The sequence below is a fragment of the Amblyomma maculatum genome, unplaced genomic scaffold, assembly GCF_055883805.1.
Source record: "Amblyomma maculatum isolate TAMU_Amacu unplaced genomic scaffold, ASM5588380v1 scaffold_22, whole genome shotgun sequence".
Classification (NCBI taxonomy): domain Eukaryota; kingdom Metazoa; phylum Arthropoda; class Arachnida; order Ixodida; family Ixodidae; genus Amblyomma; species Amblyomma maculatum.
Genome location: NW_028146747.1, coordinates 131417 through 155121, shown reverse-complemented (window position 1 = coordinate 155121; position 23705 = coordinate 131417). Strand labels below are relative to the sequence as shown.

General features: G+C 44.3%; 2 protein-coding genes across 2 annotated transcripts; one reads left to right on the top strand and one right to left on the bottom strand.

The window, feature by feature from the left end:
* Nucleotides 1-735: 735 nt before the first annotated feature.
* LOC146171459 (uncharacterized) lies at nt 736-2117 on the bottom strand. Its single transcript, XM_084586524.1, has one exon. The coding sequence runs from the start codon at nt 2115-2117 to the stop codon at nt 858-860; it is 1260 nt and encodes a 419-aa protein (XP_084442650.1). The 3' UTR covers nt 736-857.
* Nucleotides 2118-9957: 7840 nt separating this feature from the next.
* On the top strand, nt 9958-21756 carry LOC146171458 (uncharacterized). The gene is made up of 7 exons (XM_084586517.1): nt 9958-9962; nt 10621-10829; nt 13084-13134; nt 14433-14546; nt 17813-18057; nt 20726-20885; nt 21506-21756. The coding sequence occupies exons 1-7, from the start codon at nt 9958-9960 to the stop codon at nt 21754-21756; spliced, it is 1035 nt and encodes a 344-aa protein (XP_084442643.1).
* Nucleotides 21757-23705: the final 1949 nt, after the last annotated feature.

Sequence of the window (23705 nt, the reverse complement as noted above, 5' to 3'; positions counted from 1 at the left end):
ATCCACATTAATATAGCCTTGTGTGCTCAATCCTTCATTGTTTTATTCTGTATGTCTATTTTATTAAATAGAATGAGAGATTTTGGTGAAAATGGGGAGCAGTCGAAGGCCCAACTGCAGCCATGCCAGCACGTTTGGGTGGCTCTGAAAAGAGCCGTTATCTTCGAAGTCCAAGCTCCAATGTGAGGCTGTAAGAAATGATGATCTACAAGTTGCTGTCCTTGGCACCAATAACTGTGGCCTGCATCTGAATATGAGGCTGCAAGTCCGATTCTCAGCAGCATTTCGATGAAGGCAAAAGACACGGAGGCATACCATGCTGTTCCCTCTTGATAGAGGTACATATTTTTTCATGCTGAAATAGCCATCTGACCCGTCGCAGTGACTTAATGGTTAAGGCGCTTGGCTGCTGAACCCAAGGAAGTGAGTTTTATCTTGCGGCCTTTTTTCAATGGACGCAAAAAGCAAGGAGCCCATGTAGTGTGTGATGTCAGTGCATATCAAAGAACCCCAAAGTGGAAGAGCTTCCCAGACAATTCCTGTATGGTACCCGCCGGGATGGCGCAGTGGTTACGGCACTTGACTACGGTTCCCAAGGATGCAGGATCGAATCTCGGTATCGGCGGCCGCTTTTCGATGGAGCCGAAAAGCAAGGCGTCCATGTGCTGTGCGATGTCAGTGCACGTTAAAGAACCCCAGGTGGTCGAAATTTCCGGAGTTCTCTACTGTGGCGTCTCTCATAGCCTGAGTCGCTTTGGGACGTTAAACCCACAAACCAAAACAAACTTCCTCTATGGTGGTTCTCATAGCCTAAGTTGCTTTTGGGCATGAAAGCAAACCAACAGCAATAAGAGATTTCACTGCAAGTGGAGAAGAGGAAAAATAATGTGCCCTCGCTTGTATTTAAGCTTCAAGCATTGAACTTGGTTCCTGATATACGAGAGAGGCCACATCTTAGCCTCTTGACTGAGAGCGCTGTAACGCCTTATGTGTAGCCGAGAGCTCTCAATTGGTGTTTTGAAGAAATCTCTGCCATTTGGCAAGATGCCAGCCTTGACATTATCTTCATGCACTTCAACAATGAGAACAGCACAGTTGTCTATTAAGAAGTAGTCGCCCACTTTCACATGTCGGTCAACTCTTGTACAAGTCTGTGTGCACTCCCTTGCTTCTGACATTCTGCGGCTGAGCTGTGCCAGTGGCTTGTTCGTAGTTCTCAGCTTCTTCTTAACCTTTCCTAAGTAACTTTCGAAAGGAAAAGCACTGAAATCATCCACAGGCCCATGCTGAAGACACTGATCTGCCAAGTGCACCAAACTGTGTACGTTGTACACCAGCTGCTTCACCCCATATAGTACACCGAACTGCTGAACAAAATACCTCAGCAAGTCCCGGGCAAAGCTGTTCAGAACTACATGGTATTCAGGTGCAGCGAGTATTCGCAAAGCCACATGTAACTGTAGGAAGTGTTCATACTTTTCTTTGGGCAGGAGAGATTTCAGAACAACAGGTCCTGGGTAGAGCAGAAATGTTCTGAATTCAGTCGCTTTCCAACGATCCAACTCCTCTGTTGCTCTGGGTTTTCGCTGGAAGGAACTTGGAAAAGCTTTAGCTGTTTCTCGCAACCTGTTGTTGAGTTCACTTCGCTCATCTCTGCTCAGTCGGGCAGCGTGCCCTTGCGAGACCCAATTTCTTAACAGCCGCCGCATTACACCCAGACAGACAAGGTGCATGTATTCCGTAGGAAAGCATGCCACCATATCAATATCCAACTTGGTGAAAGGGGAAACACCAGTGTGGTGCCGCTTATCTTCTTGTGCACGAAATGATACATCACTTCGCTGCGGTGCGTGAAGGTCAGGAAATGTCAGCCTGTTTTCCACATAGCGACCCTTTTGGCTGCATCTTTCACAAGCATGGTAGCCTCCGTGTCCTATAATTGCCTTTACAAAGCTCCTTGCTGGGGCATCGCAGATCACAGCTGTCAGTGTCACAGTGGCACTAGTCCCTTTCACAAGTAAACCGCTGCTGCTCAGACTGTAGACTTCGTCTAGGAATGGAGCGAGAAATTGCTCCAGACAAGGTGGCTTCCCTGCACCACAGTACACAGTGACCATAAATGGTGCAGAGTTCTTGAAGTTCGTTATGCAGCAAAGTATTGGCCACAAACCAGTCTGGCTGCTTTTATACAACGGCAGGCCATCTATGTTAGCATGCAGCCTGATGTTCTCGGGCACAGGTCCTTGCCCAATCGCTTGCTGGATGCCTTTGGCAAGGCCGAAATGAGCAAATGTGTCATTCTGCTCCAGCTGTGATCTCCTTTGCGTCCGCAGCACGGTCCTTGCATCTTTTGGGAGCTCCGGAATCCCGCGACGACGGCAAAAGTCGAGCATATCATTAAGCAAAGCATGTGTGATGTTGTGCTTGTTAGCTATGACAGCCAACTCCTCAGTCGCCGAGAGACTATGAAGAAAATTTTCATCAGGCTGACCCACATTCTCAGCCGCTGGACTGCTAGATGTCTCATCAGTTGACTCTTCCGAGCTTGTGGCATGATCATTTCTTGAATGTTCTGCAGCATATGAATCATCCATAGAAAGGTCTGAGCTTGAAGCCTCATCACTTAGCCTGCTGGCTGTGCTCAATGTGCTGCTCCCTGATGCATTATCACACTCGCGCACATATGGTGCTGGTGGATCTGCAGGTGGCCCGCTTCTACTGGTGCAAGCGTCGTCGGCGCAGACTCCGATTCTCCGACGCGTGGTTGCCTCGGACGGTGGCAGGGTGCGAACGTCGAGTAACGGTGCTTCACTCTGCGATTGTTTTCTGTCCCCGCGTTCTAAGCGTGACGACGCAGAATCGACCGGCCGCCCCGGAATACCGAGCTCTTGCAAGATCTCCCGGTATTCTTTCTCGACGATGCGGTACTTACGCCTTTTTGCGCTCATGACGAAACGCAACGCTCAGCGGTGAGAGACGAGGACCGAAACAGGTGCACAAAAAGACAACAGATGGATACGGGCCGCACCTCTACGCCGCAAAAACACAGCGATGAGAAGCGAGCGCGCGCTCGGAACCGCGTTGGAAGAAAGAGGTGCTCCGAAGGCGCCGTGCGGAGCCGAAGCAGCCACTTAGTGTGGGCGCCAGTGCACTGAACTATGGTCACCATAACTGTACTGTTCCGCACGGAGCGGCCGCCAAGGGCAGTGCCGGTGCTGAGGGTCGCTCGTTTTGCTGGCGCTTCTAACTGGGCGAACCTGCCACAGGCGCTTCATTTCGACGCGTATGATGTTCGCTTGCATGAAACTACTACTTTCGCATTCCACTCAACAATTAGACCCCTAATTCTCGAAACAACTGTCTCCTTCACGCTTGGCTAGATTTCAATGTATACTTTAACAGCTAGAGCAACTGCTTATATAACGGTACTGAGCTGAGAACATATAGAAGTTGCGGTTTGGCGCTGCTTTCACGCGTATATCGTGTTACGGCACATGTTAAATGGTGTAATAATTGATTTCAGAGTTTTCGTTTGTGAAAAGCAGCATCCATCTATACCAGGATACTTCTAAAACACCACGTAAGATACAAAAAAAGTATAAGCGATGAAGCGCAGGAAAACGACTGCGCATGTGATTGGTGTAAGCTTGGGATGCATATCAACTATCGGCAAGCACGTATGAGTATACATATACGCCGTAGGTATAAGCTGTCTACGAAACATCTGATGCCGATACAAAAAGTACAAGAAAGACTGTTGGCGGCGCACTATAACGGGATGGCACTTTAATTGCATATCACTGTATGCGCTTCCGATGCCCCGCGCGCGCCAGGCGTCTTCTGCTCGAGCACAGACGTTTCCCATACAGGAATAGCAAATACAGTTTATTTGCGCAGAAGGCAGTGTGAAAATTTATACCAGCTCATAATTAGGTGTTTACATAACGAAAAGAAGCATATATCATGTTAGAGGTGCCTGAATGCTAACTGAGGTTACAAAATTTCAGCGCGCCTGCCGCTGCTCCGTCCACTGACTCTGGCGGCCTCTTCCGAGCACACCAGCCAAGCTTTTTCGCGGCCCAGGCTTCGAAGCACTACTCTCTTACACTATGCAAAGAACCTCCTCGATCCGGACGCATGGAGAGAGAGAGAGAGAGAAAGAAAAAGAAATACCCGGATGCAAGTTGTCACGAAAAAGCGCCAACACTGTGCAGAAGAAGAAAAAAAAAAGGCTTGCAAACAGTAAACAGTTGTCACGAAAGAAAGCCAACATTGTGCAGAAAAAAGTAAAATGATTTAACGTTACGAGCGGTACGTAAATTAGATATAGCCACAGCAATTTTACCCATGAGCATAAATAATGCATATTTCCTTCATAACATCCATTCGTTTACAACTTCATCTACTTCAGCACTACGGCATTAGGTAAACACGCGTGTGTTTGCTTTCGTAACTTGCAAAAAAAAAACACGATGTGTAGCTCTTTAAAAAAAAAATGAAGTGCAGTAAGAACATAAAAACAAATCATGGTGCCGTTGTCAGCACTCAGCTTCAAAGAGCTGTTCTCCACTGCTTTACGCACTATCCCTGTAGGCATCCCTGGGCATCCCTTTAGCGCGCAAACCCGTTATCCCATTATTCCCCCGGTCATTTCGTGGTTCGTCTCCGTCGGCTACGGAAGCGCTTGCTTTGTTTTAGGCTGAACTTTGGCGTGGCGACTCGTCTGGGTGACCCACAGGAGCACGAAGGAACTTTTTACGTAAGTATGCATGTCGATCTTCATCCCCTTGCATATTAGTGGTCAATTAACAGCTAATTACTCGTGAACTTAATGCCACGAGAAACAATGAGCCCGACTCGCAAGTAGCCCTTATCTGTCCGTAGACATCATTGGTTGTATTTTGATTAACGCGTCTCTGTGCATCGCTTCTGCGAGGTTTCGTTTATATCGGGTGTGTGCATGGATATTATAACAAGCCTATAATTTTTGGCGCTAAACGAATGTTATGCTACTACTGCTCGTCATGGTTGCGATGACAGGCAAGTGCGAAGTAGTCGACAGCTTTTCATCGCAATTTTCGCGTTTGTAACGCTAATCGCTATTTAATATATGCGCTGTCATAGAAACCAGCCTACATGTCTTGTGCTTGAATGACGAATGTTTCCACGGCAGTGCTTTGTTTCGTTGCGAGTCCTTGTATGATGAGACAAATGTGAGCAGAACAGATGAGCGAACACAATTCTTTTTCAGCGCTGCCAGAAGCAATGCAAAACCTGCCAGTTATCTGCTCCAGAAGGAGTTTATTTATTTATCTATTTATTTATTCGTTAATTTATTTATACAGGTGCCTGCAGCACCTCAAGGGCATTACTGCTGAAGGGGGGAGGGGGGGGGGAGGTGACAACTGGAAGAAAACATGTATTCAATAAACATGAAAAAAAAAACTTAACAGCACAGTACAGTTGCTAAAAGCAAGAAAGTAACTTTTTGTCCCCTCCCACTTAACTGAGTTTTCTATCGCAAACCACGGTAAAAATTTTCCCACTCGTTTCCTGCTGGCATCCTACTGGTTCCCAGTAGTATTAGAACCACCAGCAGCTACTAGTAACAGTAGCTGATGGAATGTGTAGCAGCTGGGTTTCTGTCGTGAGCTGCTGAAAGTCAGACTTTGGTGCATTGTTTTCATGGGGTCCTTTTGGCCTAGGAATCATGGTGCAGCAGCTACCTTGGGCCATACAACCAAAACAATGATGACGGCAGAGGTTTTATTTCATGAATCATGCTTTATTATTACTTATGCCTACATAAGCTCTGCAGTTCGCTTGGCCACCCCTTAGTTTGAGATTGTGGTACTACCGCAGGTGTGCTCCAGCTCCAAATCAGATGGCGCCATGAAGTTAGCTGCACAGAAAAGGACTTGTTCCGAAAAACATGCTAGCAACACCATGCTACTGTTATTTACATTTTGAAAGCAGCCACTCATGAACCACACATGTGGTGAGAATCCACACGGGATCAGGTCAAGTGTAGTACAGTCAAGTCTACTTATAACAGATGCACTTATAATGAACGCTCACTCGTTATGAACGAGGGTCGGGGTACCGTCAAAATATGCATTAGGGCTACGAAACTGTCTCAGATTAAATGAACAACCGTGACCATACCACTTTGTTACAATAAAAAGAAAGGGGAAGCCTGGTGACCTGCCACACCACTGCAGTTGAAAGACGCACGCTTGCTGCGAATGCGGAGAACAACGAGCACATCCCAGGTATTGGCGCATCTAGTGTCCACCTACCATAGGACAGGTTACAAGGTCTGTCGGTGCACGTGTACCCTGGATGGGTAAAGAACCTAATGTAAAAGCAAATGAGTGGCAATCACGTAAAAGGACCAGTCAAAAACCACCATCTCCGATTTGAGTTATGAATAATAGTCGAGGTATGCGGTGCTCGCCCACCAAGACCGGCGTGTGTGTCATTGACAGAGTCGAATCTCGAGCTTCTGCACTGCTGCCACGTGGAGGCGGCACACAAGAAAACAGATGTGTAGTATGTCCTGTGCACACATGCACTGTAGTAGCTTGGGCACTGCTATCTTGTGGAGAATCGAAGAGTTGGGGGGCGAACTACGAAATAGCATAAGCGCCTCATTAGCTATCGCTATTCCGCGTTCATCAAGCAGCTGGTCCGCAGACTGTTTCGGGCAGGAGCATATGATCACGCTGCAAAGCTTAGAAGGCAGCTTGATAGTGTCCGATTTGAATAAACAGATGTCCAAAAACGACTCTTGGAAAAAAAACAAATGCCACTTTTGTAGAAGTTTGCATTATTTTGGCTGAAATAAGGGGAGTCCACTTCACATGAACTTTGGATACAACGAACAACATCCGTGCGATTGTTATAAGTGGGCTTGACTGTATAATCACATAGCCTTTAATGAAAATTTTTCATGAATGGTGCTCCACCAGAACTTGAGAAAGGGTGAAGGTGGGTCACACATTGTGTGCACTAGTGCATATTGAACCTAAACCCACACATACCAACTGTGTTCACTCAACACTGAGAACACCATTTCTAGGAGCAGTGTAAGTACATGGCCTTAGCATGAGGCCGTAAGTGCTGGTGCTACCAGTGAGGTTACAGGTATACACACCGTTAGCCAGACCTGGCTGCTCAGTGCTGAATGCTTTTGTCTTGTATGGAATGCCACACAAGACACACCTATACGCTGCAGTAGCTATAGTAGTATCAAGACATCCAAAAACGAATATCATTGAAAGCTAGCCTACTTGGGCTTCGATTGGCATTACTGTAAACAGTGCAGTCAATAACCAAGTGATGAAGTGGGGCACTTGTGTGACACTGCAGCAAGTGTCGCAAGGATTATATTACCTAATTGCTTCTGAGAACAGCCCACATAGTATCGCAGTGTATGCAACAGATCGAGCATCCAAATGCTGCTACACAGCGTATGCCATTAAAATTATTGTGGTACACATTACCAGAAAGCTAGCAAGAGTTCACGGTCACCAGTACTCTGCAAGCAAGTCTGTAATAACCTTTCTGTACATTGGATTCAGGTGGCATCACAGACACCATGACCAAGTCCAAGACATAGCTTCCACAGTGCATGTCGAAACATGCACCAATAAGCAGATTAGGGAAACCTTCAGCTTTCCACCAAGCTTCTAGTTTCAAACGCAGTGCCTGATGCAATGTCCGTGCTGCCAATCTAAACAATAGATAACAAAGAAGCCAACAGACACAGAGGGAGGCATAGGAGAAGGGTAAAAAAAATCCCTTATGCTTTCCTTTGTTTCAATGGCTGTTGGCTCCTTTGTTGTCTGTCATAACGAAGCCCCTCCCTACATTACTTTGCAAATCTGAAACATGTTACACAATAGTACACATTTCATTGAAGGTTATCACACCCGGAAGAGTTGCTTGTGATTAGCATCTAAAATTTTCATAAAAATCCATTTTCAAAAAAACAACTTGTAACAATTTTTGATGTGAGAGTGCAGTTTAAGGTAGCAACACAACGAAAACAACAATGCTCTCATCATAACAAATTGCCATATGCAGAACAGCAACAGCAAAGCACTGAAGAAAAAAAAAGATTTTCTGGATTGTTTTAGATGTGCTACAATGACGTATTATCATAGAAGTATTCACAAAATCCCTTTGTCTGTGCTTTGCTCCGTTCTCGTCCTTGCCGCTCTGAGCGCAGTACTCCTTTTTGTACCAAGGTAAGCGGTGAAAATAAATTAAATATATCGACTATAGCATTAATATCAGTACTGCGCGTTCTGCCTTCCGCGAAACTGCCGACGAAAGTAACTTTCCTCTGAGCATGCTGAGCTTTTTTCTCGCAAAGCTGCACTGCGATGTAGCTCCTCGAACTATAACCATAACCAGTAAAGGCGAGCATAACTTAGTTTTGAAAACGAACATCGTACTCTACTGCTACTGCGGCGTAGCGCATTAGCTCGGCCGGAGCTTCTGCTTTTTTTTTTTTCTTTCTTGCCTGTTTATATATCTCCAGGCTTGCTTCGTAGTTTAAACGTAACTATTATAGTACCGCTTCACGGGCAGCACTAACTCCAGGCTTGCTTCGTAGTTTAAACGTAACTATTATAGTACCGCTTCACGGGCAGCACTAACAATCAGAGGCTTTTAAGGTCACGTTTTATTATTATTTTTTCTTTTTTTTTTACTTGCGTACAAAAATACGGCCCATTTGGAATTACGGGGTCATACCACCTCACTTCGGTAGTTCGCTCCGTTTTCATCAGTAGTGGCCATCACTGCCGGACATGCTTGCGTTACGGTTGGTCTTCCCCAGTGTCATAAATTAGTCCTCGCAAATCTGCCAGGTAGCAACAATCCAATCGGACATGTGTTTTTACGGGTCACAGATAAGTCAAATATACTTAGGCAGAACTACGAGCCAACAAAAGTGATCACCTCACTTGGTAGTTCACTCGATTTTGATCAGCGGCGGTCATCATTGCCGGGCTTACGTGCCTGAGAACCGCTGTGCCCGTTTGCGTTGCTGTTTTCCATTCATTTAAATGAGTCTTAGCAAAACCGCCGGACCTGAGCCCTAACGCGTTACACAAGTCGTGAAGACCCACAACACGAGAGAGAAATAAGCTTTTACTCACAATTGCAGCGCGGTGCAAGGCCTTGTAGAAGAGTCGTTTTACATTTTTGCGTCTTGCCAGATTGTCATATCGCTCAAATTTACGTAGAAATGCTCTAAAATAATTCATACCAAACATGTTAAAAGCGCAAAATACTCGCGGTGCATCGCGCTCGTAAACACGCATTGGTACACAGGCACGAACATCTGTCGCCAAATTCGGCACTCCCTCAAGATATTACACTGCGTAGACTTCAGGACAGCCACTTTTGGCTTGTGGAGGCTCAAGTGGCTCAAGCCTATGGCTCAAGCCGTAGGACGTGGTCACAGGTGCTAGAAACCTGCAATTGTCAAACTGTAATGCAAGAAATACGTGACATATTAAAAATTATTTACATTATTTAAAAAATAACTTCTTGTACATAATTGTATTCGCTGCACTTAGAGAGTTAATGCCGATTTGTCATAAGACGCGTGCGTCGTCTGCTGCGCTAGCAGACAGCAGAAGTAAACAGTAACGTGCACTATGCTATAATAAAGGAAATGTTTCTTCTAAATGATAAAACTTCTTGTGTCCCTGACGCTTGGAATACCTCATAGCGATATTCCACTATGTGGCTACTGCTCGAGAGAAAAAAAAAAAAACAGACATATGCTTAGCTTGTTTGGAAAATTGCCTGTTCTTCGATCGTCTACCGTTGTATTTCAGCCCACTATAATTCTTATAATGTAACCTAGACTTACCAGAACCATGTTTTAAATATTGGTACATAGTTTCCGTTCTTTTTTTTTTAGTGAAATGCGTAGAAATGCGGTAAGTGTATGCAACAAGCTTTTGTATGGGACTGCATAAACTCAAATGCATGCTTTTGTACACCTTCAAGCCAACTGAAGATCGTCGGGTCGTCTGCTGGTTTCAGCAGACACCAGTACAAACCAGTAGCTCCCAGCCAGCACGAAACGAGCAGGAAATTTTCACCTGATTTTCATGGTTAGGATACATGTGACATGAAATACTGGGTGAAAATCTCAAGCAATGTGTTTCCTGTCTCTCTTGCTCGTTTGGCCTTTTCTTGCATTTTGCTTTTTTTTTCATCCCCGTGCTCCTGGTAAAGTGCACTCAGTGCAATATTCAAGTTTTATGCTATGATGCTGGCTGTGATATGTGCATTTCGTTCGCATGACGACAGGCAGAAAGATTGCTTAAATAAATCCCAGATTGCAAGCACTTGTGACACACGTAACTGTCAACTTGCTTTTGATGAAAGTTCAGGAGTGTGGTGCGGCACAGAACGAGGTGGATGTGAGAGTAGCGACGTCAGTTGTAGAGGGGCACTATAGTTTATGGCTAGCCTAACAGGAGTACTTAGAGAATATCACAATAATTCTCTTGGCTGTAGGGCTTAGACACTGGGCTGCAAAAAGTTTTTTACACTTCTCTATTAATATTTTGTCCTGTTTTCTCCACGCAGCATGTCGAAACCATTCGCATTGGTGAAATTCCCAGATGAGGAGGACAGCTTGGCAGCTGTGCCGGTGGGCTGGCTTGATGGCGACAGCCATTGCTTCTGGCCTATGGCCAGCCCAACGGCAGTGATTCGCCTGGCAAAGAGCCAGGCTGATAGAAATGCCAGCGGGCACCAATGGACACGGTGCCCAGTGACAGTGGTTGCCTCTTGCCGTAAGTATAGTCACATTGTAGACTATGTAAAGATGATGATGATCTGGCTAGCAATCGTAAAGAGCTCTTTAAGAAATTCTTTGAGCCTTCAACTCTATGTGACTAAATTACGACTAAGAAGTTGTAATTTAGCAGCCACTTAGCCAGTTATAAAAAAACAAAGAGGAATGAACTGTTCTCTGTAAGCCGATCGAAGGCGACTTTTGAAACATACTAGTGCCTTATTCTTGAAGTCCTACAGTTTTCAGCGTAACTGCTGGAGTCAACATGCAAAATAATTACAGTTAAGACAGAAAAGTTTAATGCGGTTCAGTTTTTTTTTCTTCCAGTTTTAAGTAAGCGTGCTGCAGCAGCTAAGCGTCAGGCACTTTGCTGCTGGGACGAGTCCCTGTGTTACGTGCATGCAGTGAAATGGAGCAGTGCAGAATGTGCTTGTGCAGTATAGTATCAGTGCTTGTTAAACTATCCCACTTGATGTAAATTAGTGTTCTTTCACAATGTTGTCCTTCTTTGCAAGCATTGACCTTGATGCCCCTTTTACACTACACGAGCTTGAAGCTGCACTTCTTGCTAACGCCACTCGGTCGGCTCCTGGTGAAGATGGAATCACTTACTCTGCTAACGCAAAAGATAACGCAAAAGAGTACCTTCTCAACCTCTATAACACCGCCTGGGAAGAAGGCTCTCTGCCATCTCCTCCGTAGCCATGTGTTGCATAGTTTTTAAACCCTAGAAATTGGAAACACGTTTTAATTGTAAATATAAAAGAATGCCTCTGCCACATGAGTGTTTCAATGGCATTCAAACATGGATGGAGTCTGTTGGCTGAACTGACTGGTGACTGCAGTTACAAGGGCAGCTGAACAAGCGTCAATTCGGCAAAGTAGCCTAGAACTTCTTTTACATACAGCAGTATCATGCACTTTCGGATGTGTATGTGTTATGGCCAAGCGTTGAGGAATGATATCAATGAAATTTATAAAGAAGGGCAGGTCGTTCAACCAATTGCATGTTTGTGCTTCTATGGAAGTCTATGATCCTACTTCCAAGTTTCGATGACCGGGGTTGTTGCATATTCTAAAAAATGCGATATGTAATTGTGATCAGGAAGCCCCTTCCATTAAGAGTGACCGCCATAATTAAATGCTCACAAGATGTCATGACAGACAGCAGAGCGTCAGCAATGAGGTAATATGTCAAAGAACAGATTTCTTTTATTTTTATACATGACTAGCCATATTAGCAGTGTGCATCTTAGGGGAGTGCTTGACGAACATTGCTACCAAGCAAACAATAAATGTAATATGTGTTTTTGCCGGCATAAAGGCATGATCAGTTGGGCTGGGCAATAGATGTCTTACATATAGCTTATTATGCGGCAATCTGCCGCGTCATACCGGCAGCTACAGCAGCACTATCAGCAGTCTAGTGCTTTCAGACCCGCAATGCCAAAGAAGCTGATCAGCAGATGGTTGCTTGATCTGTCATAGGCTGATCGAAAACCACTTCGTTGAGGCAATGGCCTAAGTAGTTGCACTTGTCTGTGCCTTAACCATTTAAGAAAATGAAATAAACAGCACTTCAATGTTCAAACTTTAACGTTTATGAGCAGTGAGCTATGCCAGAAATTTCAGTCAACATGGCCAGTTCTACAACAGGTAAACCTAGCAAAACATTGAGTTGGCCATGCTAGTTGGCACAGCTATACCAACTAGCTGTATACCAACCTATGGTCATGATACTACAGCGTAAGAAAAGAAAGAGGGATCAGAGAAAGGAAAACACGGGACAAGCGCTGACTTACAATTAAGGGTTTTCTTTACCAATGATTTGGTATATAAAGAAACACTCAAAGGTGTGAAAGTGTTGATGCAGATAAACCATATAACACAACACTAAAGCCCACTCTGATATGTATGCAACCTCCAAGCATTCTCAAGAAAGGCAATCTCCCTGTCACTTAGAAAACTTTTTTTGCCTACGCAGTTATCTTGATCCAATATATAAATCCTCAACCAGTTCCTGTGTTGTCTAATCATCATGGGTGTAGTGCAGGTGTAGTACAAATTTCATTCATTTCATATTAATTCTTTGCAGGTTCTTACAAGAGCGCCGAAAAAAAGATGCGAAAATATGAATTCACATCTGCTGTGGAGACGTCGGCAGTTTCTGGTAATTATAATTCCTGGAGTTATAATTAACAAAAAATTATTTGCATACTGAAGATGATATTAATGTGCAATTCTTTCTTTAGGAAACGAGGGCCATGAAGATTTGCCCGTGGAAGTGGAGCTGCCATCACCTCGTATGTTATGAATTGTCATCGACATTTAATCTATAAGCTTGATTTTAGTTCAGATTGTGAATATATGGCAGTAGGTGCTTGCAAGAGCTGCAAAAAAAAAAACTGTAGCTCATTGCACTCTCAGAGAAATAGAACACATTTACCGTATATTCTCATGTCAGTATACAGATGTCAGTAACCATTTCTTGGCAAACTGCCAGTTGCCCGCAGTTCTAGGGTAATTTTAGTTTACTCAAGAGGTAAAGATGCAGTGTTGAAATTTCTAGTAGACTGCTTGAAATTGGAATGATTAAATTTCTTGAGTTAGGCAAGCATGGCCAGATGTACACGTGTCACATGCTCATTTAGTATTGAGTGATTTTGGCTCCTTGAATAAGGAAAAAATAGTAATATCTTGTTAATTTGGCCTTCAAGGGATCAAGAAAAATATTCAAATTATTGAATGATACTATATACTGCCAAAAACCTCCTGCATCACAGTAGTTTTATGTGATGAATGCCAGAAATATGGTTGTCTGTACTTGAGAGGTAAAAACTTATTAACATTGATCATTTTCCATGGCTACATCAAGTACTTTGCTTTGTGCACAATGTCAGGAGTGTTGAACAATTGCTATAATATGATGCCTGCATAGCCCTTTTCACAGTGCAGTACAGTAGCAGTAATGCCTCTTCACAAATGGCACTGCTGTGTTTCAAAAATGCTTGCATGGACCATGGCTCTTGATGGCAGCGGCAGAATGTTGTGAATTTAACAAAAGTGAAACAGTGCTGCTGGGATATATTTGACAGACGGGGGACTTTTTATCCTAGTCACTCTTCTGCTATAGTGTGCATGATTGATGCGTGTGCACGGGCGCCACTGTTCCATGCGACTCAAGCTGAGAGGTCTATTTTGGGAATTGCTGTCTTTCTGGGTTGCATAAATTAACACAACTTGGGGTTTGAAATAGGTGCCTTTTACTGTTACCTGGCAAAGAATGGTCAAACAAAACACCACCTCACTTTAATCTGGACAGTATGAAGGAGCACTGAACAGGGTAAATGGGGTACACCTCAGTTTGCAGGTCGAGCCAACGTTTCGACAAGAGAATTTGTCTCCGCCTAGACGAAGACAAGTCCACTTATCGAAACGTTGGATCGACCTGCGAACTGAGGCGTACTCCACTTACCCTTGTTCAGTGCTCGTTCATACCGTGTAAACCATCTTCTTCCTCTCGTTCTACCTTTAATCTGGACAGTTTGTTTATTATTTTTTGTGCCTCCTGCATTACCACTAATGATGTTTCGTGTTCCAGCACCTCTGAATGAAGGCGCTGAAGTGCCAGCAGTGGCACTTTCTGAAGCTGTCGGCAGGGAAAGTGCAGCCCTGAGCTCCGAGGAGGCTGCCAATGAAAGTGGGACTGTTGAAGGTGAAATTTTCACTTTGTTTTCTTTTTTTAATGTAAAATAACCTAGAGCAAAAAAACAGGAATGCTAGCCAAACATGGGGACAATGTGAGAGGATGGGACAAATGTTTGTCCTGTCTTACCAATTTTTCCCCGTCTGATTTTCACTCCTATTTCTCTGCTATCAAGTAATGCTCTCAGCTAGAGGTTAGACCTGTTTAGCCTTAAAAAAAAGCAGCAAATTTTATTTTCCTCAGTATATCCTATGCTAGTGAACTGAAGTTGGCATTGCCAGAAATATCTAGAGAATAAATATTTAGGAAGGTATTACACGGAGTTCACGATCAGACTGAAATTATGTTCTTTGAAAGTGATAACTCTGAAAATGTTTACTGGTATTCTTCAAAGACAGTCTCTACTGAACCAAAGTAATGCTAAAACATACAACCTAGTATTTCGATTCGCTTTCAGCTTTTGTCATTCATACTGCACTGGCTGCTGTAGTTAGTAACTTTTGTTGTCATCTTTTGGATCCTGGCATTGCTGCTGTCTCTCTCTGCCTACGATCACCAGAAAGCCATCACATTTAATGTACTGCGTGCAGTGGTCCAATGTTCTGTGCTTTTTCTTCTTGCAGAATAATTTATTCACTTCCAGGGGCATACAGGTCAAAGGGGCTCATATTTTAACTTTTGTTGTCTTTGATAGTATCTTAAAAGTTCATTAGCTGGAAGCGAATGCAGTGCCTCAGATGGAGTGTAAAATGTGGAAGAAAATTAATTTGGACATCATGCAGCCCCTGTGCACTCCCTTATAAGGTACCCAAAACCAACAGGGTGGCACGCTCTCATTTAGGAAAGATCTCAGCAGTCTAACCACCTTCTGCAGCATCCGCTGCCATTCATCTTTTCTTGCATACAGCAAGATTTATGTGTGATAAGCATTAATTACGACCTTTTTTATTTCTCAAACATTCGCCTGTGCCTAGCAAGAAATGTCAGTTGGTCGGCAAAAAACAGCCCGCGTTATAGAGATGGTGCCACATTTTCTGACTTAAAATTCCATTTTTATTTGCATACTTCAACTTAAAGTGGCAATAAGCTGAACAGTGTTTACCACAAAATGCTTTCATTTAGTGCACACAAAAATGCTTGCACTATTTATTCTATACTCTCAGAGCGTCTCACATAGGACTGTATGCCATGTATGACGTCATGTTTATCTTGCTGACAGATGCCAACAATGAGTCACTAGATGATCATGTTTGACATATATGCTGGCAAAAGTTTGCTGTTTGAAAGAGGCAGTTGTTTCAAGCTGATTTTCCAGCGAGTTAGCTTGTGGATTAATATTTGGGCATCGTTTGAGGCATATGTCTGCTTTATGCCATTGTGATGGAATACTTCATTTAAATGTTGCCAGCATATTCGTGGAACAGGAGATATTAAAAGGGAGTCTTCGCAAATCCCAGTTGGCATGCAATATATTTGCCCCCCCCCCCCCCCCACCTCCTTCTCAAATCGCTATCATCTGGTGTTGCTTGATCATGAACCCACCCTGGTTTTTTTTGTTGTTTAGTTCACTTTTCTAAGCACCTGTTTGTATTCTTGCTTTTGGCAACTACCTTTTTATTCAATGCCTACCTCTCACTTATACTGGAAACTATAAGCAAAATCCAGATGGCAAAACTAGAAACAGTAAACTAGTCACAAGACCAGCACTACATTCAATTCTCGTGTCCAACCCAGCTGGACTGTGCATAGAATCACGCAGCAGCTCACAGGTTATTGGCTGCCCCCTGCTTCGGCATCAGTGCGGCATAGGCATACTTTTGCTCTTTGGCAGTAGAAGCTCGTGGAACCCCTGAGCTCTGCAGAACCCAGTTTGAGAACCCCTGATTAGTGCATAAACAAAAAGAAAGCCTAGGAGTGGTACCTTGCAGCTTGCGCAGTTACTTTGTAAAAGGTATGCAAAACAAGATTACCTGCTTAGAGGTCTGATCAGAACTAAATTTTCTGTTTAGTGATATTGCAGATGACTATAGTGTAGCTCCTAGCCTTTGAAACATGTTACTGTGCATCACCCTTTATGCACTGCATTTTGCATTGGAATGTGATGAATTACTGTGGCAAATTTTTCTTAGCGTTCCTTTTTCAGAATTCTGTGTTGTTCCTTTTTGTCATAAGCAATAGGCAACTGTGTGCAGTGTCTGCAGTTCGATAGTGCAGAGATGTATGAAGAAAGCCTATCTGAAATATTGAACATAATATAGGGGTGCCAGCGGAAACACAAAGATGCGTACACAAGAACGAAGAGGTAGCTACAGCACAAAAACACACATCTGACGCATGCGCATCTGCGGTGGCGCTGCAGATGCGCATGTGTCGGATGTGTATTTTTGTGCGGCAATGCTTCTCCAATAAACCACGGTTGATAGTCCAGCATCCGTCTGTAGCTACCTCTTCGTTCTTGTGTACGCACCTTTGTGTTTCCGCTGGCACCCCTGTAATTATGTTCAACATGCACCAACTGGCCCAAGAGCTAATGTTATTGTATCTTATATATTTCCTGTATTTATTTACGTCTACATGGTGGTGGGCTCATCTTGGATTTAATCTTTACTTTGTCCTCTGATGTGGAACTTGACACATGATTCACCTTTTTGTTGCATTTTGTTTATCAGCCAAGGACAACAGTGCAATAGAGATCTTTCCTGCAGCAAGTGTAATGCATTAGCTCCCAAAAGTACTTGTAGTTACACAGAACAGACTCCTACCTCCAGAATTTTTCTAATATCATCTTGCCATGAAAAACACTTTTCAAATGATGCAAAGCTAAATTACAGGCGAAGGCCTGCTCTGCTTTCTGACTCCCTATTAGCATGTGCTTCTCATGAGAGTAGAAGAATACATTAATCCTTTCTGCAATGCAGTAGCAGTGGAAATGCTTCTGAAGTGCCATAACCATTGGCAGAAGCCCAGACTGAGGAGGCATTTGCAGAACAATATCGCAGCTCTTTTGCTATCTGTCACTCGTAGAGGAGCTCTGTTTGACCGAAGTGTTCATCAGTGTGATGACATTTATAACTTTTACATTAGGCTGGCAAGGAATAGATGCATGTGTTATGAGTGTCTCTGTGAAAGCTGTAGAAAGTTAGGAGCATAAGCAGCATGTTGCTTCTTGCTGTTTACACTCATACTGTTTTATTGGTGCCTAGGGCATAAGTGATGCTATCGGCCTTAGGAAGCTGTACTCTCACTGAATTTATTATTAATTGCTTCAATTACAGCTGCAGTGCTCAGGGTGCTGAGGATTTTGCTTGAGGTCCGACAGCAGCAGCGGGAGCTGATCCAGCGCGTGCAGCGCATTGAAGATAGCCTGCTGCTGCGGTCGGACCGAGAGCCAGGCCCAAGCACTGCGCAGCCAGTCTCCCCACCAGCACCTCCTCCCGCCCTTGCTCTGCCCGCCTACACTACAAAGGAGCTGGAGGCAGCCGACGCTGCCTTGCAAGATGATGGTGTGGCAGCTGCACTAGTAATCTAATGCTTTTTAATAATTCTTAACTGAGAAAAATGAGTACCTAGTCAGGGTTTGCAATATAAAGTAATTCAGATGTTTGTGAAAAAGGTGCATGCCATGCTCTGTGGATAACATGCTCATCATATTCATAATTCTTACTGATTTGCTTGAGTATGTTGTCACTTCTGCATGTTTTATTAATGTAAATATCTTGTGCATGAAAGCTGCATATACAGATTACTGGGTGCTTCAGTGAACATTTTCAAAAATTCTGAATAAGGGGAGGCTAGAAAAAATAGATTGTAGGAACGCATTTCCTGATGCAACAGGCACAATGTACGGCTGAACTTTAGTAATTACATGGTTAACTAAACTCAGTTATTAAATCTTTAATTTAATTGCGATTTGGTGGTTAGTGGCAGTGGGGAGTTCAATTCCATCAATCGTGCCATACTTTTTTTCAATAAACAAGTTTCGAAAGCACTGCAGCATGAGGAAATTACACACTTTTTCACTTGAAAATGGAAATTATTGTAAGAGGCGTGGAAGCTCAGTGAGGATGGCAACGTTTGCTGAGGCTTGTTGCAGTGACCATGGCACTAAATTCGAACTTTGCTTTATTTCTCTTTATTGCTCTAAGAAAGTAACGTCTACACATATGGCTATTACTGTCCTTTTCTTTCCATGTAAATCTGATGCAAAAGTGCTTGCAGTTTGAACTGAGCACTGCAACATGTCCGAAGTGGGTGTCACATCTGCAGCGACACTCCTGCATGTCTAATGCATAAAGTTTCAGTTTTGCTTCAGGAAGCATTACAATTGCTCGTGCTGCAGGGCTTTTGGCAATTACATTTTCATTTCAGGAATTGATACTACTACATGGTCTTGTATATGGTCTCAAACCGCTTTTGACACTATACCACCAAACTGTGCAACAACACTGATGTTTGGGCCCGTTGATGTTGATTCAGCAACGTGTAGTGCTCACAGCACGAAAAAATGAGGACATGAAGAAACACGCAGCAGGACGAACTTCCAACTAATTTTTGTATAAAATAAAAACAAGCTTAAGTATGGTGCTGTTATTGCCATGTGGTAGTCAACCGTGTTTGTCCTGAAAGGCCATTTCATTATCATACAGAAACAATGAGGGGGGCTGACACATTGATCTTCCGCTTTTCTGATATGATATACCTCAACAATATCTCTTTCAGTCTGATCTTTCTCGCACCCAAGAAACTTGGTTTTTCGAAAAATTAGCTTACACTTACAGTTTCTGCATTCAGTGGCAAGATTACTCCCTTTACCGTCTTTGACTTAATCATATTGCTCCCTGGCTCTCTCATTAAAACAGTGTCCTGTTTGACCAATGTAAACTCTATTACAAGTGAGTGGAACACTGTAAACTACCTTTGTAGTGCACCGGGTGAACCAGAGTTGGTGCTTGATACTACAATGCGGCTTTTGCTCTTTCATCATCATTGGACAAATTTTTTAGAGCTTACTTGATGCAGAGAAGAGCATGTTTACATTGTATCTTTTTGCAACCTTCTTAAATTATGGGATACTTTGCGAATGCACGGAATGACTTGTGTTGTCAGCCTCTGATCTTGCTTATCTTGCTTTTTACTGATCTTTTTCTTTTTTAGCAGGCTGTCTGCAACTGCTAAGTATCTGGAGGATAGCCGGACATGTGCAAACGCTGTGCTTGTATTTTAACGCTCTGAGATATTTGATGACAACATGATTTTTCCAACGTGTAATTGAGGCAATTCATGGCAACTGCTCATTTTACTACCTTCCAATGAGCACTACTATAGGGGAGGAGTGCCTTTTGCGATCTAGGATTATACATCCAACATATGTGCCCTTTCAAAATTGAAATTCTTAGGTCACGGAACTGTATGCTGTCTTCATGTGGGAGCTCATGCACAGCCCATGAGTTCACAGCCCTGTGTTTTGTTTGTTGTGGTGTCAAGTCCTTGTTTTTGAGCTGTTTTTTATCCCCACTTTTTCCTCTCTTGCCCATATCATGCTTTCTTTCATTACTTGATCTGCTGCCAAAAACAGGAATGTTAAGACTGCTTAAAGAAAAGTGGTTGCTAGGCATGCAGCTTTACTCATGTGCTTGGGGTACATAATATTAGATCATGCTCAGTTTCGGGATAATGGGCCCCGTGGCAGCGGCTCAGTCACTCAACTGCTGAACCCAAAAAGAGTTAAACCTGGCTGCAGCAACCACTTTTCCATGGAGGTGAAAAGCAAGGTGCACGTGTGCTGTGCGATGTCAGTGCACGTTAAGGATTCCAGATGGTTAAAATTTGCAAACCCCTCTTCTACAGCATGCTCTTAGCCCGAATTCCTTAGGGACTGCAGCCCAAATACATCCAGCACACATATCTGCTAAAAGCCTCAAGTTATAACATGATAAGAGCGACCACTTTTGCTCAGCACCTAAATTTGTCTGCTCCTAGTAAATTAGAAAAAAAAATGTCTTTGTTTGCAGTGGTAGAGAGCTGTTGCATCATACAAGAATGATGCATTAAATAGCAGGCACAATTGTATGAGCTGCTGACAATTGGTCACACAGTTATCTCAGTTATTCTATTCAGAAATAAACTAACAGTACTTGTTATTTTATGTCTAATAGCATTTGCACAACTATGATTTTCTTTCTTTTCAGCGACAGCAGCTGCTCCGCCTGGGGAAAAAAGGGCTAAAGGAGGTGGCGGCCAACGCCATGACGGCCATCATGGGGGTGTCCGTACAACGCCTGTACAGTCTGCACGGCCGGAAAGGAAAACTTTCCTTTATCGGCCTTAGATTGTGCAGCGTGGTCACAGGTATAGTTTTTTATTAATTACAGTAGCTTTTAATTTTAAAACATGAGCGAAAGCACATGTAACAGGCTTTGCTGCACTTTGTTTCCATCTGTAAAATCTGTTACCACTTTACCCAGCTTACGACTTCTTTTTTATAACAGATGAATATTTTGTTACTGCAATTGTTTGTGGGGCTGGTTGCAGTTTTCCTCAGTGGGCATCTAAGGAATGAACAGCAGATGTATTTTGAAAAAGCCCTCAAACCAGTCAAGTCCATCTTTTCTCGCAGCATTGCAGTCATGTTGCACTGGCCAGCTATTTGTGTTCCCCCTCTAGTCCTTGAAAGGTGGACCATAGTGTCATAGTAGCTATATACAGTTGGTTAGAAGAGCTTTCTTGCGAGAGCTTTTTCTAAAGTTGCATTTGGTTGCCTATAGTCCTTGAATTATGAGGCCCATTCCGTGTAACATTTACTTGTGTGTCCTCTTCTGTTTTTTTCAATAAAACTTGTTGCTGGGCTGGTTCCTCGTCCTTTTGCGCTACCTTTTATTCTTCTGTTCTTCTTTCAGTGAAATAAGCTTGATTTCTGTGAGCCAACAAAGTGTTCCTGTTGGCCTAAAATGTCCATTTATCTTGTGCAGATGTCATCTGCCAAAATACAGGCGTGGATGTTGCTGAAGCGCACGGCTTCATTAAGAAGTGGTTGCCAGGGTCAGTGGACCGTGGTGGCGGTAGAAAGCGGCGCTTTGCCGAAACACTAAATACAAGTTCTGCCGCCAGCCTGGCAACCACACCGAACCCCTGTGCTTCGGCGACGTCCAGTACGGCACCCTCACTGCCTCACCCGGCCCACACCTCCAGTGCTGCCCTGCAGGGCCCTGCTGGCACCTGAGGCTGCTCATGAGTTGCCTCTACCCAGTGTGCCAGCGCTCTTCTTGGTGTTCTACCGCTCCTCCTCCCGTCCGTGACCACCGAAACGACTCATATGGCCCTGCTCCCCTAGCTCGTTCCCACTACAGGGCGCCACCTCCTCCGCAACAACCCCAGCGGCTGGACTTTGCTGATCGCTGCGATCCTGTTACCGAGGGCTATTATTTGGACCGTGCTCGTGAACCACCCGTCTGTTACCGCTGTGGTATGCTTGGCCACATATCCAGATTCTGCCGCCGCCGGTACCCGCCACCACGCTACCAGTGCCAATGGACAAATCGCCGTTCTGCTGTGAGCCCAGAAGTCCATGACCCGACCTATCCCCCTCCTTCGGGCTCCTACCGCTACGTACCACCACGCAACGACTCGCCAGTTTCTGATCGCAGCCTGACTCCTCCTGCCCGCCGCTCCCGACAATCGCCTTCTCCCCGCCGTTCTCCGCCACCGGGAAACTAGCGTGTGCGGCCGATGGAGGTGCGGTCGCCAGGTCATCGATATTGCCAATTCCTCTACCGGTCGTTATGCTGAAGAACTACTTGGAAGTGTCAGTGAATGGTGTTTGTGTTATGGCCTTAGTGGATACTGATGCTACAGTTTCCGTGATGAGCTTAGATTTTAAGAACCGTCTCGGCCGCAAAATTATGTTTGGCTGGGATAGAACTGTCATATATCGAGGTGTAGGGGGAGAATCGTTGGTTCCGCTTGGTATTTGTTATGTAAATGTAGCGATGGCTGGACACGAGTTTAGAACTGAATTTACGGTGCTCCCTCGGTTTACGCACGACGTTATTCTAGGAATTGACTTTTTACAGCAGTGTGGCGCAACTCTCGACTTCAACAGTGGCGAGATATCAATAAGCCCCAGCCTTCGATCGGCCCTCATAGAAGAATCGCAGCGGGCGGTCCAAGCGTTTTCTGTCTTCGAAGATACCGTCGTTCCGGCGATGTCCGCCATCTTCGTCCCAGTTGTGTCTTCGGGTGCGGTTCCCAATGCCTTCGACGCTCTGGTGGAACCCACTTCCCTTTCCGGTGCCAAAAAGAGTGTGTTGGTGCCCCGCAGCGTTGTTCGAGTGAACGAGGGCCGTACCATGCTTTGGACTGTCAACCATACCAATGAACCCGCCGTATTGCCGCGTGGTTTCAAACTCGCCGACTTTGAAGAACGCCTTTCTATGCACATCCCTGCGTTCAATGAAGGCGTTGCTCGTTCAACTAGACGTCCCGATCATGCTGATTCCCAGTTTAAGTCTATGATAAATGAATCGCTACCCACCAACGACCAGCGAATATTGATGGAGGTTCTTATGAAACATGCGGACGTGTTCGACTTTGCTCGAGATCAGCCACCACCGATTCCGCCTTCCCGCACCCATCACATGATCGACACTGGATCTGCACACCCGATTAGACAGACACCATACCGTGTTTCACCTTCAGAACGTAAGATAATTGACGAACAGGTCCGTGATATGATGCAAAGAGGAAGTAGTTCATGTAGTTCACAGGTAGTTCATGTCGCAAGAATGTACACAGGTAGTTCATGCCGCAAGAATGAAGCGCTGCCACTCTCGCTCGGGACTCTGACAGCCCAGGGGCTTCGTCTGCCAAGGGGGAAATGTCAGGGATGCGCACAGAAGAGGAGAAGGAAGTGCAAAAAGAGGCTCTCCGGGATAGAGAAAGAAGAAGAAGAAGCTCAACATCTGTTACTTAGCACATCAGGCTAAGGTGCAGAATCGCTCTTTAAATAAACCCTAACAATATGTTATTTTTAAATAAATGATAACACTGATTTTTGTTGCGCCTCATTTTATGCATGTGTATATAAAGGGTGCAGTTTGGCAGTAGTAAAGCATGTGGCTTGTATAATGCAAATATTAGCTGGAATGCACTGAAAATGCATGGCCTGAATTC

Excerpts from the sequence above, each read along its gene's own strand:
- LOC146171458 (XM_084586517.1), top strand. Across the intron at positions 13,135-14,432 it reads AGTGGAGCTGCCATCACCTC|CACCTCTGAATGAAGGCGCT; the intron begins GTATGTTATGAA and ends TTCGTGTTCCAG. Across the intron at positions 14,547-17,812 it reads TGAAAGTGGGACTGTTGAAG|CTGCAGTGCTCAGGGTGCTG; the intron begins GTGAAATTTTCA and ends CTTCAATTACAG.
- LOC146171459 (XM_084586524.1), bottom strand. The coding sequence starts at position 2,117 with ATGGTCACTGTGTACTGTGGTGCAGGGAAGCCACCTTGTCTGGAGCAA.